Genomic DNA, 18955 nt, shown 5'->3' with positions numbered 1-18955 from the left:
TTTGATGCCCATCAACTTCTGCCTCAAATACACCCAACAACATGGCCTCCACAGCTGCCTGTGGTAATAAATTCCACAAATTCACCACTCATTGGCTAAAGAAATCTCTCCACATCCCTGTTTTAAATGGACCTCCGTCTGTCCCAAAGCTGTGTCCTCTTGCCCTAGACTCCCCCACCATGGGAAACATCCTTTCTATGTCTACTCTGTCTCGGCGTTTCAGCATTCAAAAGGTTTCAATGAACCCCGCCCATCCTTCTAAACTCCAGTGAGTTCAGACCCAGAGCTATCAAATGTTCCTCATATGATAATCCTTTCATTCCTGGAATCATCCTTGTGAACCTCCTCTGGACCCTCCCCAATGCCAGCACATCTTTTCATAGATAAGGAGCCCAAAATTGTTCACAATACTCAAGGTGAGGCCTCACCAGTGCCTTATAAAGCCTCAGCATCACATCGCTGCTCTTGTATTCTAGACCTCTTGAAATGAATGCCAACATCTCATTTGCCTTCCTCACCACCGACTCTACCTGCAAGTTAACTTTTAGGGTGTTCTGCATAAGGACTCCCAAGTCCCTTTGCATCTCAGATTTTGGGATTTTCTCCCCGTTTAGAAAATAGTCTCCACATTTATTTCTACTACCAAAGTGCATGACTGCATTTTCCAACCTTGTATTCCATTTGCCACTCTCTTGCCTATTCTTCTAATCTGCCTAGGTCCTTCTGCTGCCTACCTGTTTCCTCAACACTACCTGCCCCTCCATCAAAGTTATTGATTCACAGCATAAAAAGAAATGGCCCCAACACCTGCGGATCACCACTAGTCACTGGCAGCCAACCAAAAAAGGATCCTTTTATTCCCATTTGCTGCCCCTAACCAATCAGCAATGCTCCAACCATGCCAGTAACTTAGTTAAGAGCCTCATGTGTGGCACCTTGTCACAGGCCTTCTGAAAAGTCCAAATATACAACATCTACTGCATCCCTTTTATCTATCTGAAGTATAATCTCTTCAAAGAATTCCAACAGGATTGATCTTCCCTTAAGGAAACCATACTGACTTTGTCCTATCTTGTCCCGTATCAACAAATACTCCATTAACCTCATCCTTAACAGTGATTCCAACATCATCCCAACCACTGAGGTCAGACTAACTGTTCTATAATTGCCTTTCTGCTGCCTTCCTCCTTTCTTAGAGTGGAGTGACACTTACAATTTTCCAGTCTTCTGTTTAACTCAACCCATAAGGATTCAACACCTTGCATTCAGTGATGACCACAACATCATATCTGACAATCTGTAATAGCGCAGCAAAATCCATCTTATCCCTTATACTCCATGCATTGAGATATAACACTTTTGAGTACTGTATTTGGTACCATTTTTGATTCTGCATCCCTATGCACTGATACTCACCCTGCTGGCTGCAATTACGCCCGATCATCTGCCTGCCCTTCTGACAATCTGACTGCATGCTATCTTTGCTTTTTTACCATCTGTCCTATCCTGAGTCCCTTCACTCTATGATTACCACCCTGCTTTGCCATAACTTATGTAGCAATTACTAAAGGCCTCTTGAAGATCCAAATACAGCGGATTCCAGTTAATTGGGACACATCAGGACCAACGTATTTTGGCTTAATTAAGTGGCTCCATCAATTCACTGAAATTTCATGGAAATAGTTAAAAGGGTATAAAAAAGAGAAATTACCATTTAACTGAGTTACAAACTATGCATTTAAATGAAATACAGTATAAATTAGAACATGACCAATACTATTACAGTACTGTAAAATTGTGTATTGGTTCCTAATAGTTATCGCTGGGGGAATTCAGTGTACGCTGTCATGTTCTTTTGATTGACTGTAAATGAACAAAATCAGAGCAGACATCTAGTACAGATAATGGACTACCTTCATACAAATGCTTTTGATGACTGCATCTTCCAAATTTTCATTTTCATTGTAACATTCAAGATGATTGTCGATACCTACAAATTCTTTGTAGTTCCTAGCTAGTTAAATAGTGAAATCAATTCATTTTCACTCCCGACAGTTTCTGATTATCTCCAAGCTTGAATGCTTAAAATCAGTGAAACTGCTTATTTTTTGCCAACTATCAGTGACCAAAAATCACAGATTTTTTTTAAAAACACACACACACAACTGACGTTAGTTAGAAATTGTTCGACAAGCCAATTAACGGGCATCGTGTCCCATATGGGAATCCCAGCTATTTTCTTGATTTCTTTTGTTCTTTAAGAGTTGTCCCAAAAAACCAGATGCCCTGATTAACTCATGGCCTAATTAACCGGAATCCACTGTATATCAGTTTGGTTAATATTAATTATTGTCCTAGTAGTAACCGCTAAAACTTCAAACAGATTTGGCAAATGTGCTTTCCTTTTCTAAAATCAAAGTTAACATTTCAGTCCGATTATTATTTTCAAAAGGCTCTTTAACATCAGAGTTCAGCACTTTCACCAATACTGATTGCAGACTAACTGGTTGACAGTTCTCTCCTTTCTCTGTTTGAATGGCATCTCCCCTTCACAGGGCTGAATTCACTCTTACACCGATTCATTTCACACCTTCAAAATCAAAAAGATAGCTATGCCATTCCACATGGGTCCAGTCTACACTTGTCTCTTTTGTGGGATACTTGAAACAGTCCTTGTTTCAGTTTTAGTCAGGGCCCTCCCTATACCTCCTTTTCTAGGTCACTGATGTCTACATTGATACTGCTTCCCACTCATGTACAGAACTCCACTTTTGCTGCTAATTTTCACTTTGCTGTTGCCGTCAAATAGTCTTCCTTTGGGTCCTTGTTTTCCGGACGTTCAGGATTAGCTTGGTGATCAATATCCACCACAGACCCACAGACGTCCACAGGTATTTTGATCACACCCTCCAACCTGTTTCCAGTTAGGACCCCATTTCATAATACTGTTGTACCTGTTCAGTTTATGTCAACTTCCATGCCAGAGCATCCAAGGTGATTCTTTGACTTTTACCATGGTTTCATCTCCACCACAGTTCTTAACAGTGTCTGAAACATTTCTGTACTTCCAGCCAGGCACATTACAACCTTCAGCACTCAACAATGATTCACTAGACCTTCCAACTGATTGTCAAACTGGCAAAGTGACTAACCAGTTACATTAGTTCTCCCTCTGCTTGTGCTGCTTGACCTGCTTGGTACTTTCAATATTCTCTAACATCTGCAGTACTTTCTATTTCATAATTTCTCTTGTCTCTCTTCACTGCCCCTATACGCGCCCCTCCCAATGGACAAACTGCTTCAGCTCCCTCTTCTTGTTGGCACCACCACCACTTGCGCTGCTCGGTCTTGGTCTCCACCTATCGCAGTCATTCCCTTCATTTTTCTGCTATTCTTCTTTCTCTGCAACCTAAAACATGTTTATTTCTAAATTTGCTAAGTTCTGATGAAATGTTTATCAACCTGAAACATTAACAGTTTCCCTTTCCACAGACATTGCCTGATTTGCTGGGTATTTTCTGATTTTACATCTGATTTTCAGTATTTGCAGCTCTTGGCACTGCTCTAGGAATGGCATAATCCTGTACATCTCTAGTTCCAAGCCCAACCCTGACAGGCAGCAGCTAAAAATGTCCAGATAAATTTCCACAGGGCTGCATTTGGATGGTGTTTCACTCTGCGGGGAAATAATGATCTGCAGTACAAAACTGAAAGTAGCAGCAATTAAATTTCTGGGCAAATAAGTGCAGTTTAAGTTTTATAAAGACTGAAATATAATCTTCACCTTGTAAGAAGGCATTCAAAAAAAACTGGAAAAAGAAACTTACCCTGAGTCTCCTGTTGAGGATTTTGGTCTCCCTGTCCATGTCATGCTTTTGGTCTTGAAGCTTTTTAACAGTGTCTGTGGATAGTGAGTAACAATTTGAGGGTCAAGGATCAACTTTATTCACCAGGGGAGGGGGAGGGGGAGGGGCGGAGAGGGGGTGGGAGAATGAATTCAGAGAGGTAACCTACAGAGTACATATTTCAGCATCAGTCGGTCTTCAACCTCCAAACAAAAAAGAAATAGAATGCAGTTTTGGTGCACAATTTGGGTTTTACTGTACTTACTTTCCAGGTCTGAAATGATGAGGTTGTCATGGAGTTTGACTGTTCGATGTTGTTCCACTTCATCTTCCAGTTCAAAAATGGTCTCCTTCATGTCATTTATCTCAGTTTCCTTTTCTTCCAGTTCCGCTCTCAGTTTTTCAACATTCAGACTAAGTTCATCTATCTGTTTTTTGGCTTCCTCCTGGAAGATTCTGTATTCATCTTCAACCTAAAACAAGAGCTTAAAAATTATCAAGGATACAAAATGAGGAAGTATCAGACTGAATGCCTAATTCAGTCTGTGCATTTTAAAAGGGGAAGGTGCAAAAGAAAAATGAGAAGGAACTACATTACTCATGCTTTTAGAAGGAAAGGAAAAAAAAAGTCTCAGACAATAACCTGGAATCTTTACTGGGTTAAGATCACAACAGGTTAAAGATATGGCAAACAGAATTACTCTTCAATTAACTTTGTGTAAATTGGTTACTTGTATGCCATTTGTGTGTGTGAGAGCTTGTTATGTGCAAATCAGCATATAATACCTGCAACTACATTTACAAATTATTTCACTGGGTGAAGCTGTGAAACATGTCAAAGGATAGCATATACTTTTGTCCCTATTGTTGAATAAATTACTCTAAATGGTAACTCGGAATTTCTTCCATTAAATATGAACTAAATTCAAACCATATATGGGTAGGATTCTTGACTATATGGAGGAATGAAGATTTATATAATGTGTTAAAAAAACATTAGTAAGGATCCAAGGGATAGATAAAAAGATAATAGAGTAGGTAAGCATTCCATTTGATTGAACATTTAGGACTTTACAAGGAGTTGTGAGAGTAAAAGCAAAGCAGTATTTTCTGCTTGTTGGGAATCTGGATGCTGAGAACATAGTGTCTTGTAAAAGTATTTAGCCCCCAACTCTTTGTTCACATAAATGAGTATTACAATCAGGGAGCTCGATCAATTTGACAGAGATATTATTTATTTATTTTATTCCTTTTTCACAGTAGAGCCCAAAAAACTCAAATTGTAAAGCATGAAACACTAAAAATTCAAAAACTAAAATATCAACAGTTCAAAAGTATTTGTCCATCTTTTCTCAGTACTTAGTTGAATCACTAAGTCTGAGGTATTTTCAGTGTCTTTGAGATGATCTTGTACCATTCCTCAGATTTGTACTTCTCTATTATCATTTCCCTGACTTGTCTTGAATGCTTTATTTGGTTTGTTCTGTTGAAAATCTATCATACTGTTAGACCTTACAGAGAGGGAGTATTTCTTCTTATGAATTTATTGAAAGTCAACGATTCATCTGCCAGTCCAGATGAAGGGTGTCAGCACAAAATATTGCCTGTCCATTTCCCTCCTTCGATGCTGCCTGACCCACAGTTTTTTCAGTGCCTTTGTGCTGTTTGCTCCAGATTTCCAGCCATCTGCAGCATTCCTGAAAATGCAGGTCGGCTGATTCAGTAACAAATCTGATAATAATTCAAATAATTTCCCACTCAGGTTCAATAAAGTACTTATTATTAAAGGAACTGAACAAATATTTGAAGGGAGAAAGAAGCAGCGTAGTTATGACAAAGGAGCAGAAAGTGGGACAGTTCTTTAAAAAACTGGAAGGTTTCCATCTGTACTGGATGAATCTAGTTACTTAATTTATTGAAACTGAATAACTTTGACATCCTGTCAATTATTAATTTACTGTTGATTTTATCTCTACTCTCCAAGGAAAAACATTGATCTTTGTCACTATATATAAAAAGTAATGCTCTCAATCTTCCATTTCATTGCCAACACATCCCCCTCAACTGGGCAGAAGCTTGGCTGACCCAAACACTGACTGAGGTCTACTCTCTGCTCCAACTACATGCCAATCCCAGGACACCCATGATTCCTCCTAAAGTCCAGTTCCCCTATGCAAACTTCCACAGATTTCTTAGCACTTAGGTTGGAAAGAACCAATGAGGAAGGAACATTAATTAAAAGTTGGACTTTTTCCATCATTTGCTGAGAATATTAAAACGTAGAGCAGAGAATTTGGTCTAGAATAACCGAAATACCATCTGGGCCACATACTCATGGGAACACACACATACAAAATGCCGGAGGAACTCAGCAGGTAGGCAGCATCTATGGTGAGGAAAAATAATTGACATTTCAGGCCGAGATCCTTCATCAGGACTGATGATGAGTTTATTCTCTCTCATCAAGACTGTTTATTCCTCAAGACATTGTGCATTTTATGAGTGTTCCTCTGGATTTCCAGCATCTGCAGAACCTCTTGTGTTATTGAATACTCATGCATAGTACTGGATACTAAATTACAAGAAAGGTGTGAATGCACCAGAGAGGGGAAGTGAGAATATGACTAGCTGTGAAATGAACCTTAATGGAGAAATGTTCAACTCAAACATGAGTAAGCATTTCAGGTAGAAATTGTTTACACAGAATGCTGATAAGAAATTTTAAGGATTCAAACTAAGTAAGTGCACTGACAAATCAACAGCACATTTTGAGTATTTAATGCTCAAGGTAGATAAGTTTCAAGTAACCCAAAAAATATTTGTACAAGCCCGTTTGCCTCCCTTAGAAGTGACAACTGAGCACTACTTTAACTCATTATACCTTGGTTAAGGTATCCTGTAGTCGATTAGCATCATTACGAATATGGGCCAGTTCCTCCTGGAGGTTGTTGTACAAGGCCTCTATTTTCTCTTTATCAAGTCGTGTTGTCTCCAACAGTTCCTGTAAATCTGATTTATCACCTGCATTGTGAAAAGCATACAGTTCTGCAACTTTCTGTTTCTCGTGTTCTAATAGAGCCTTGAACCTGTTTAGCTCAATCTGATCATTTGCAACAGTTACTTTATATTCTTCCAACGCTCCAGCAAGTGCCGTTTTGGCCTTTTGCTCAGAATCTATGATCCGTTCCATTTGGTGGTTACGTTCTTTCAGAGCACCTATCAGTTCCTGAGCATCCTTGTTGTCTTGTTCTGCCATTTTCAGCGTGTTGCTTAAATGCTGCTGTACTCCAAGAAGCTGCTCACGTTCAAAACGTGCATTTTCAGCAAGATCCATATAACGCTGCTCCAGTTCCATGTAGCGGCCACTTTTTACATCTTCGTCTAGAACATACGAAATGTGGTGCTCATCCAGTAAAGAAAGAAAATACTCATTCTGTCTGCTGAAGTGCTCCAGTTTATCACTTTGCTGGCATAAGGAATCCATCAGAATGGCTTTTTCCTCCCCTAACTTCTCATTTTCAGAATTCAGCTCCTGTGTAATCTGTTGCAGGTCTGCCAGCTCTTGAAGGGTAGCCTGAAGCTCCTCTGCTGTGCTGTGCTGGTTCTCTTCCATTTGGTGAATGCGCTCTGTTAAACAGGCCACTGAGACTTCGCTTACATTCCCGCTGCTCCCCTTCCTTGACCGCTCTCTGCTTGGTGCACCTTCAGATTCAGAAGATGACGAGGGAGCATCTAATGCGTCATCACTAGAAGTAAGAGGCTGGTAGACCTCACTGGACTCACTGTCCAGGTTATCAAGAGAATTGCTGCGGTTGTCAGTTAAAGTGTTCTCATCCTGGCTCAGCAGGTCTTCCATGGAACCAAGTGCTGATCCCTCCACTGAGGAAGTTAACGTCCCACCATCACTTTGGTTGCCAGCAACTACCTCAGGACTTGAGGACTGAAAGCCAAACAGCTTCTCTGCACTGTCTACTTTTTGTTCTAAAGAGAAACCAAGAGCATTTAGACGATCTTTCAGCATTCGGTTCTCATTTTTCATCTGGTTCAGCTCATCCCGGATTGTACTGTTCTGCTCTTCCAGTTGGAGTAAACTTGATTCTATGTCTCTGGACTGATGGGGTACAGCGCTCTCTTTTGCCTCAGTCTTCCCCTCTCCTTCAGGTAAATCATTGTTCAGTCCCAGTTGGGAACGCATATCTCGAAGTTCATTTCTCAGATGCAGAATCTCCACATCCTTATTTTTAGCCAAAGCAAGGAGATCTTTCACCTTTGCCTCCAGAGCAACCTTGTCACTGATCTGGCCATCAGATTTCGATTTACTAATCCGAGTGTCAGACTCTGCTGCCATCCGACCGTGTGACCGTTTAATAACATCATTACCTCCCTGGTTAGCAGATGATAACTTTTTGATTGTGCTTTGTCGTGACCGGTCACGAGTTTTGTCTCTGCTACAGTTGATCTCTTTACTTCCTGCAGCTAGATTTCGTTTGGATGTAGCACTCAAACCTGGATAATGAAAATAAACAAGATTCTTAATCCTCCACAAATCATTATGTAAAATATAATTTTACTAGCTATACAGTGATTTTTCCTCAACCCAATTGTGGTTTCATCTCGCAAAAAACTTCTGTCAATCTTCTCAAAACTATAGTTACCTGTGTGATACTGTTCAATTGAAATGGAAATCTTGGTGTTGATTTGTGAGGAAAGCAAAGAACCGAGCAGTTGGCCTGAAATGCAATGGGGTTATAGTACAAAAATAAGTCCTGCTGAGTTTATACAGGGACTTGGTGAGATGAAATTGGAGTGTTATGCGAGGGGGAACGTCGACTCTGACCATGAGAGGCCTGCGTCGGGCATTTTCATGCCTTACAAGGCGCAGATTGGAAGTCTGTGTGGGGCGCCACTCCTCACACAGACTAGAGCAATGTATGATTAAGTGCCTTGCTCAAGGACACAAACACACTGCCACAGCTGAGGCTCGAACTAGTGACCTTCAAATCACTAGACGAACACCTTAATCACTTGGCCGCGTGCCCAACACATTCAGTGTTATGAGAAGTACCACTGAAAGGACATGCTTGATTCGGAATTCCAGCAGTCGAGATTCTCCGGCTTTATTTCTGGGATGCAGGTGAAATTATAACAGGATAGAGTAGGTAAAAATGCAGCAAAATGGCAGGGAAATATTGGCTTACAACGCCATTGAAAATAAAAGTGTGTCAAATGAATGTTAGAATGGGAAACCCAATCAGCCAATCAAGTCTTCTTCCGCATGGCGGCTGTTTGATGTTTTCTTGAACGGGTTCCATGGTGTTTCTTTGTTTTGTGGTTGCCTGCGAGAGAATGAATCTCAGAGTTTCATTCTGTACACATATTTTGATAATAAATGTACTTTGAATCTTTGAATTAACAGTGGGAGTACTTTCACCAGAAAGACTGCAATTGGTTGCGACATTCACTCGACACCACTTTCCCAATGAAGGGTCATCAATAGCTACAACCTGTAAAAGGAAATCTGTTCTGTTCGAGGTAGCTTGCCGTGTTTAATTGCAGCCTCATTTCTACATCACAAGAGAGATTACATCTCAGAAGTACTTTGCTTTCCAGGTGTTCTGAAACACATTCCAAAGGCACCACAGTAACACTAAGTAATAACATGAACAGGAGCTATTTGCTCACTCATTCTTGCTCCATCATTCAAAATATACATCATGGCTGATTTACCTCAAGCTACATGCATATTGCGACTATAAAAAGTATTCACCTCACTTGGAAATTTTCATGTTTTATTGCTTTACAACACTGAATCACTGTGGGCTTAATTTGGCTTTTTTGACACTCTCCAACAAAAACCAAGACTTTCATGCCAAAATCAAAACAAATTTCTACAAATTGGTTTAAATGTATTACAATTATTAAACACAATAATTGATTGCATAATTACTCACCCCCTTCAAGTCAGTATTTAGTAAATGCACCTTAGGCAACAACTATAGTTTCTAGTCTGTGTGGATAGGTCTCTATCAGCTTTGCACATCCGGACATTGCAATTTTCCCCCATTTTTCTTCACAAAACTGCTCAAGCTCTGTCAAGATTGTACGGGGATCATGTGTGAACAACCTTTTCAAATCCAGCCACAGACTCTCAGTTGGACTGAGGTCTGGACTCTGACTTGGCCACTCCTAAACATTAACTTGGTTGCTTTTAAGAAATTCCTGTGCAGCTTTGGCTTTAGGCTTGGGGTTATTGTCTTGCTTGTCTTTCAATGTTGTAAAACAATAAAACATGAAAAATTCCAAGGGAGTGAGTACTTTTTATTGGCATTGTATCCCTTATTAAGTAAAGATGTTGTGAATAAACTTAATACTTAGCCTTCAAAGCCCTCCAGGATGGAGAGTTCCAAATCTAAACGTAGTTCAGCACTAAATGACCCCTTTTTCTCAAACTGTCCTCTGTGTCCTAGACTCTTTAATTAATGAAAGCATCCTTCCTGCATTTAGCCTGTCAAGTCTGTTATAAGTTCCAGTGAGATTTCTACTCACTTGGAGATACTGCAAATATTTAGGAGGTCAAGCAGGGAAGTCCGGACACTGGGGACCGTTGGCGCTGCTCTCAAGAGCTTGGAAATACATTGCACAAGCTGAGGCTGACATCGGAAATTGCTACTGGGATTGAGTTTCTGGGAACTGTTATCTTGAGTATTTAGCACCGGAACGTTGTCCTTATGATGAAATACCTTATGCTTGCATCCTTGTCTCCGAAGGAGCTGAGAATCAGAGTTTTTGAGCCACTGTGAACATTAATGTTCCCAAATTAAAGGCTCAGAACAAAGCCCAGAGGCCTTGTCATTCCAGTCTTCAACAATTACTGACTGTGGTCAGATTTCAAATCATGGCAGACAGTACTGAAGAAAAAAATAAGACTGCCTCCACCTTAGGCTTCTCCTGCTCCTGTTCACTGACTGGTGGGTTTAATTATACAGAATTCAATTGCTTAAATTGTGTCTTTTTGTACCATTGTTAATCATACTTTAACAGTAAAGAATGCAAAATTGGTGCTGCCTTACCCTACACCAATTCATCACTACCTAAATAAAAACACTCGTGCCCAATGGACCCACTCTGTACCTGTTTATATGGTAGTCAAACCATACAAAAAGGAGGAACAGGCTTATAACTGTCCTCATCAGAAACTGAAATTATTTGTTCATTCTTCTCATTATCCTGTCACTGGCCCTCTTCATACTCCTTAAGAACATAAGTGCTGCTGTAAATAGGGAAAAAAGCTGTAATAGATTGCATGCAAAGATTGGCATAATATTGGTGATGATATTTCATCCCTTTAAATGTGAGTTTTTTTTTGAGTTGGTGCATGGAAGGCAGAGGAATAAGGCATATCCAGCAAATTAAAGGAAGCTAAGGAAAGATGAACTTAGGAATTTAAAAAACACCAGTTAGATTGTAGGAGTATTGGAATGTAGTTCTGGTCACCAAGTTACAGTAAAGATACGGTGGTACTGCAGAAAAGATTCATCAGCATGCTGCCTGGGTTGGAGAACTTCAGCTATGTGGAGAGAAAGATAGGCTGGGTTTGTTTATCCTGGAAAGGAGGAGACAGAGGCAGCAACAGAACGAAGTATATAAAATTCTGAGGCATAGATAAGGTAGATTAGTTTAGAATTTTACCATGATTTGGGTATCAAAAATAAGAAGGCATAGATTTAAGAAGGATTTTTATCACAAACAAGAGAAAATCTGCAGATGCTGGCAATCCGAGCAACATACACAAAATGCTGGAGGAACTCAGCAGGCCAGGCAGCATCTATGGAAAAAAAGTACAGTCGATGTTTCAGGCCGAAACTCTTCAGCAAGACTCTTTGTCCCCTGGGATGGTATACTACTACAGTAATTGAGGGGCTTCCTCACTCAATCCGGCCCCTCCCTCTCCAGTAGCAGAAAAACCCCATAATGGCTGAGGAGTAGATTTTAAAAGGTGGGGGGAGGGGAGAGCAAATCACCAGATGATAGGTGAAACCTGGAGAGGGAAGGATGAAGTAAAGAGCTGCGAGGTTGATTGGTGAAAGAGACAGAAGGCCATGGAAGAAAGAAAAAGGGGGAAGGAGCACCAAAGGGAGGCGATAGGCAGGCAAGGAGATGAGGTGAGAGAGGGAAAAGAGGATGGGAAATGAAGAAGGGGGGAGGGGGGCTAGGGGGCACTACCAGAAGTTTGAGAAATCGGTGTTGATGCCATCAGGTTAGAGGCTACCCAAACGGAATACAAGGTGTTGTTCCTCCAACCTACGGATTTCTATACTGGATTTGAGTAGTACTTTTTTTTAAAGCACTGAATGGTTGATATCTCGATTGGAGTGCCAGAAGACAATCATCTTAACATTTAAGTACATCTTTCCCTCCCCATCAGTATTGTTAATGCACATTTTGATAGGATAAATTGGCACAGTAACTGAACCCCTGCATCTCTGGAAGGCCCTGTAACTTCAGGCTCTGACGGTTAATATCCAGGCACATCACCCTCAGAGCTGTAATGAAGTGCTTCAAGAGGGTGGCGAGTGTGTGAATCAATTACTACCTCAAAAGGTGACTTGAATCCACTCCAATTTGTACACCGTCTCAACAGGTCCACAGTAGGTGATTTCTCTGGCTCTTCATTCTGCTCTAAATCATCTGCACAACAGGCCCCCTTATGTTCATCAACAGAAGACCAAGGTTGAACACTATCATCCCATCCAAAGTCATCAAGCTTCAAGACTTGGGCCTCTGTACCTCCCTCTGCAACTGGATCTTCAACTTCCCCATTGAGAGACCTCAGTACGAATTGGTAACATTTAGTCCTGTTGACCACCAACACAGATGCACCTCAAGAGTACACGACAGTGTGGCTAAGCACAGCTCCAATGCCATATACAAATCCACTGACAATTTGAGTTTGTTCAGGTGTCAGTGAATGAGTTTAACATAGTGAGTTAGATTACATGGTTAAGAGGAGCTGCAACAATAATCTCGCACTCAGCTTCAGTAAAATAAAACAGCTGATAGTTGACTTCAGCAAACATGCCCCAATCTACATTGGAGGATCAGCAGCTTTAAATTCTTGGATGTATTTCTAATGACTTAGCCCAGCACAAAGATAAAATTAAAGTGAGTTGTGCCAGGATCATTACTTGGAAGGTTAAGGAGGTTTTGTTGTTAATGAACATTCTAACAAAACTCTTCTGTCATCAAAGATTGTCATCATCCAGATCATTTCATCTACTGGCAGACATGAGGTACAGAAGACTGAAGGACCACACCATCAGGCTGAAAAACAATGACGCACTTCCCCTCAACCATTAAATTCCTGAACCAAAGTTACAGCTTCAATCACAACCTCAGTATAGCAACACTATGACCAGTTTTCATTACAATGGACTTTGTTTCTGAAATTAACTGAGCAAGTACAACAGTTCGTAAACAAGACAGAATCTAAGTAAAGGCACAGAGATATCTTACCACAACTGTGCTGGGTTTTGGTGAGGCTAAATATCAAAAATCGTTCGCAGTTTTCCTCCCCTTTTCTGAGGAAGACCATTCATGCTATGAGAGGAATTCAGCAAAGATCCACCAGATAAATTTCTGGAATGGCTGTACTGTCATAGGAAAAGAAATTTAGACAACTGCACCAAAGTTTGCCAGCATTAAGAATGAGAATGGACCTGATTGAAACTTACCAAATTTTGATGGGATTGGACAGATTAGGTGCAGGAAACATGTCCCTTGTGATGGGCAATTCCAGAATCAGTGGTCAAAGAATAAGGATATAGATACAAGCCACTTAGGACTGAGACACTGAGACATTTATCCACCCCCTGTGGAATTCTTAACCATTGAAGGCAACTGAAAATAAATCATTAAATATATTAAAGGATTCAGACACCCTAAACATGGTTAAAGAATTCAAGTCTATAGTGAGAAAGTAAGAACAGGATACTACATTTGGATGGTTAGACATAAACATTTTGAGGTTGTAAAATATAAAGATTCTCTATTTGTCATATGTACATCAAAACATTCTGTAAGATGCACTGCTTGTGTTGAGGATGTGCAGTGGCAGCCTGCAAGTGTTGCCACACTGTTGGCACCAAGACAGCATGTGCACAACTTACTAATCCTAACTCACACATCTATAAAATGTCGGAGAAACTCGAGCACCCAGAAGAAACCCGTGCAATCACGGGGGGAACAAACTCCTTACGAAAATCAGCAGGTACTGAATCCTAATCTCAGGGTGGTATACTGCATACATTCTTTGAACCTTGAATCTTACAGCTAGCACTGTAAGTTGTTGCACTAACCACTATGCTACTGTTGAGCCCAAAAGGAACAAACTCAAGGCCAAATGATCCTGTGCTGCTTCTAATTTCTCTTTCTGTCTCCTCAAAACCATCTCCTGAATCTGTTATCTCCACTAACAAGGCCAAGGGCAGCTGACGCAGGGGAACACTGCCACCTGCAGGTCCCCTCCAAGCTGCACAATGGAAACAATGATTTGGAAACGTATCCTGGTCTCAGTCCGGTAACCGTCCCTCCATCTACTCCATCCTTGGAATATACAGTCACCAGTAACTGTCCCTCCACACCACCCTTGGAGTCTACTAGGCTACTGTCACCAGTAACTGTCCATCTACACCAGGGGTCCCCAACCCTTTTTGCACTGCGGACCGGCCAACCAGGGGTGGGGGTGGGGGTGGGGACGTTGGGTTGCGAACGGACAAGAGCAGCAGTCAAATACGTTATTTACCCCGAGAAAGACTACCTTTTTTTGCACCGCAGACCGGTTTAATATTGACAATATTCTTGCGGACCGACCGACTGGGTGGTGAGGGGGGTGGGAGGTGTTCAAGTAGGGTTAAGCTCACCTCAACATGTCTTTTACAGTTAGGGTTGCCAACTTTCTCACTCCCAAATAAGGGACAAAAGTAGCAGTCAAATCCTGACGAAGGGTCCTGGCCCAAAAAGTCGATGTACCTCTTTCGATAGATGTTGCCTGGCCTGCTGCGTTCACCAGCATTTTTTGTGTGTCTTGACAGGACACCTGTGTACCCTGAGAAAGACTACCATGACCATGAAGTCTTGCGCGTGTAACACTCAGTTATATTGGCTCATATATGTCCAGGGCAAATCCCGCCCGGCACCGGCCTGAACACTTCTCGCTGGGTCTGTTGCTGTACCACAGCCACCCAAATCAACCCCAAACATCAATCATCAGCCAGCACACACAGTACGTTGTACCAAGTACACTTTATAGATATTACTCAGTCTATGAAATTAATATCAGTTTGATACAGAAAAGGAAGTAATGGGGAAAAAAAGGCACCAAACTAATCAAAGTCCAAATTCTTCGCGCGATACCGTTGGAGATCAATCGATTCCTGACGACCACCCGAATCCTGTCGACTCACGGCTCGGGACCACCCGGAGTGATCGACCGGAGCCTCTCCGCATGTTCGCCGTCCTCCCCCGACTCCCCGTCTCTCCACCGTCCTCCCGTCTCCCCTCCTACCCCCCCGTCTCCCCTCCGACCCCCCGTCTCCCCGCCGTCCTCCCCGTCTCTCCGCCGTCCTCCCCGTCTCTCCTCCGACCCCCCGTCTCTCCTCCGTCCTCCCCATCGCAAACCCATCCTCCGTCCTCCCCGTCTCTCTGCCGTCCTCCCCATCTCTCCGCCGTCCTCCCCGTCTCTCCTCCGACCCCCCGTCTCTCTTCCGACCCCCCCGTCTCTCCTCCGACCCCCCATCTCTCCTCTGTCCTCCCCGTCTCTCCTCCAACTCCCCGTCAAAAACCCATCCACCGTCCTCCCCGTCTCTCCTCCGACTCCTCGTCTCTCCTCCGACACCCCGTCTCTCCTCCGACACCCCGTCTCTCCTCCGACACCCCGTCTCTCCTCCGACACCCCGTCTCTCCACCGTCCTCCCCGCCTCTCCTCCGACTCCCCGTCTCTCCACCATCCTCCCCGTCTCTCCACCGTCCTCCCCGTCTCTCCTCCGACTCCCCGTCTCTCCTCCGACTCCCCGTCTCTCCTCTGTCCTCCCCGTCTCTCCTCCAACTCCCCATCTCTCCACCGTCCTCCCCGTCTCAAACCCATCCACCGTCCTCCCCGTCTCAAACCCACCACCATCCTCCCCGTCTCCCCACCGTCTCCCCGTCTCTCCTCCGATTCCCCGTCTCTCCTCCGTCCTCCCCGTCTCTCCCCCGAGTCCCCGTCTCTCCTCCGTCCTCCCCGTCTCTCCGACTCCCCGCCAAAAACCCCATCCACCGTCCTCTCTGTCTCTCCCCCAACTCCCCGTCTCCCCTCCGACCCCCCATCTCTCCCCCGACCCCCCGACTCCCCGTCTCTCCTCCGACTCCCCGTCTCCCCCTCTGACTCTCCGTCTCTCCACCGTCCTCCCCGTCTCTCCCCCGACTCCCCGTCTCTCCTCCGACTCCCCGCCAAAAACCCCATCCACCGTCCTCCCCGTCTCTCCCCCAACTCCCCGTCTCTCATTTAACATAGCAAAGAAGCCATTTTAAATTTAACATACAAAAAAAAGAGACCCCGTACACGCGGGCACCTGTGTCCGCATGTGTGTACATGCTGATTTTTTTTCTACAAATCGTTTCTGGTGATTCTGTTTCGGGGGGGGGGGGTGTTAATCATGACCGGAATACAGGTGATAAGTGGCTAATACACTCAATTTCGTTTCTAAAAGGGTTTATCTAAAGAATTTAATATTAAACGCACAGCGCATAGTTTCCTCGCATGAATACAGTGATAAGTCCATTATCAGGGGAGGACAGGGGAGCTTGAAGTAAGTGTTGAACGAACTTCCAATAGCAGTGGTAGAGGCAGGTTCAATATTATCATTTAAAGAAAAATTGGCTAGGTACACGGACAGGAAAGGAATGGTGGGTTGTGGGCTGAGTGCAGGTCGGTGGGACGAGGTGAGAGTAAGAGTTCGGCACGGACTAGAAGGGCCGAGATCGCCTGTTTCCATGCTGTAATTATTATATGGTTGTGTAAGTCACTTATAAGTCAATAACATAACATTTTAAGTAACATTTGGATATTAAACACACAGCACGTTTTCCCCGTATGAACATATAAAATCATTGCAACACACCAATACCGCTGAATCAGTGGGAGTCCTGGGCTTGTTTCCCTGCAACAAGACAGTGCGATCGAGGGATGATGGGAGACAGGGAATCTCGAAGGGGGTTCCTTATATCCAGTCTATTCTGCAATTTAGTTTTCGTTGCATTCATTGCAGAGATATGTTGGAAATGGAAGCAATGTTTTCAGTGCTTTCATGGCTATCTCAGGATATTTAGCCTTGACTTTGATCCAGAATGTCAAACATACTTTTCAGCCCGTCGTCATTTGCAAGCTCGAGGAGTTGATCTCCTTCCCGCACTGATATGGATGACGCACGGGTACTGACCTCACGGGTGTTCAAGCTCAACAGTGGGCGTGACAGGGAATGAAGAAAAGTGCAGATGACTCATATCGCCAAATCATATCGTTTCCTCGCAGCCCAGTGGTTGGGGACCGCTGATCTACACCACCCTGGGAGTATACTGTCACCAGTAACTGTCTGGCCACACCACCCTGGGAGTCCGTCACCAGTAACTGTCTATCTACACCACCCTGGGAGTATAGTGTCACAAGTAACTGTCTAGCCACACCACCCTGGGAGTATACTGTCACCAGTAACTGTCTATCTACACCACCCTGAGAGTGTACTGTCACCAGTAACTGTCTATCTACACCACCCCGGGAGTATACTGTCAGCAGTAACTGTCGCTCCATCCACACCACCCTGGGAGTATACTGTCACCAGTAACTGTCTATCTACACCACCCTGGGAGTATACTGTCACCAGTAACTGTCTATCTACACCACCCTGGGAGTGTACTGTCACCAGTAACTGTCTATCTACACCACCCTGGGAGTATACTGTCACCAGTAACTGTCTATCTACACCACCCTGGGAGTATACTGTCAGCAGTAAGACAGTGGTTCAGAGCCTGCTCCCTACCTTCTCAATGTTCAATAAGTTTGGGCCTTGATGGCAACACCCATATCCCCCACCAAAAAAAAACACACAATTATATGTGTGCACTGAATTTGCTTCTGAAATTCCATATTCCTAAAGGAGTACATAGTGAGATCATGATAGGTGTTTGAAACCTGCCGGACAAATTGAAAAGGCTTTTGAAGGATTGAATGAGTTCTTTAATATTATGAATAAACATTCAGGGAAAAATCAAGTTGGCCTCGTGGGGATGGATCACCAATTAAAAGTCACAGATACAGAGTAAAATCCACAATCTTAATTATCAGGGGATTCTGATAACTCAGCATCAGGTGGATCAGTGCCACTCACACACTGGAATTCCTATTCTCACACACTCCATTACATACTGAAACCTCAGATCCCACACTCCACCATAAAACACTGGAGTAATGGAGCGCAAAAGCATAGAAATAGGCTCTTCAATCCATCTAGCCCATGCCAAACTATTATCCTGTCTACAAACATGAGAAAATCTGTAGTTGCTGGAAATCCAAAGCAACACATACAAAATGCTGGAGGAACTTAGCTGGTAGACAGCATCAAAGGGAAAGAATACGGTCGACATTTTGGGCTGAGACCATTCAACAGGATTGGAGGGAAAAAGGGATGAGTGAAGGTTAGAGGGTGGGGGGAGGGGAGGAAGAAGTACAAGGTGGGAGGTGATAGGTGAAATCGGAAGAGGAGGAGGGGGTGAAGTAAAGAGCTGGGAAGTTTATTGGTGAAAGAGATAAAGGGCTAGAGAAGGGGGAATCTGATAGGAGAGGACAGAAGACCATGGAAGAAAGGGAAGGAGGAGGAAGAGGTAAGGTGAGAGGGGAAAACAAGTCTGCTCCGCCATTTTATCATAGCTGACACATTTTTCCTCTTAGCCCTAACACCCGGTCTCCGCAACCCTTCCCCCACGGATATCCCTTCATGGCCTGACCAATCAGGAATCTATCAATCTCTGCCTTAAGTATACCTGAAGACTTAGTCTCCACAGCTGCCTGTGGCAACGAA

At 43.2% G+C, this 18955-nt stretch overlaps 1 protein-coding gene across 11 annotated transcripts in view; it reads right to left on the bottom strand.

Annotated features, from left to right (window-relative positions):
- The window catches only part of specc1la (sperm antigen with calponin homology and coiled-coil domains 1-like a), a 282720-nt gene that overhangs the window by 183043 nt on the left and 80722 nt on the right, over positions 1–18955 (bottom strand). For 10 of the 11 annotated variants that reach the window (XM_063031671.1, XM_063031670.1, XM_063031672.1 and 7 more), the window contains 3 exons: positions 6727–8351; positions 4111–4318; positions 3828–3901 (listed from right to left, as the gene is read on the bottom strand). In XM_063031671.1, the coding sequence (XP_062887741.1) occupies positions 3828–3901; positions 4111–4318; positions 6727–8351 (1907 nt within the window). Of the gene's footprint in view, positions 1–3827; positions 3902–4110; positions 4319–6726; positions 8352–9796; positions 10812–18955 lie in introns of those variants that run through there. The other variant, XM_063031678.1, reaches the window with a different exon arrangement.

Source organism: Mobula hypostoma, chromosome 23, assembly GCF_963921235.1.
Source record: "Mobula hypostoma chromosome 23, sMobHyp1.1, whole genome shotgun sequence".
Taxonomy (NCBI): domain Eukaryota; kingdom Metazoa; phylum Chordata; class Chondrichthyes; order Myliobatiformes; family Myliobatidae; genus Mobula; species Mobula hypostoma.
This window is presented reverse-complemented; position numbering and strand designations above follow the sequence as displayed.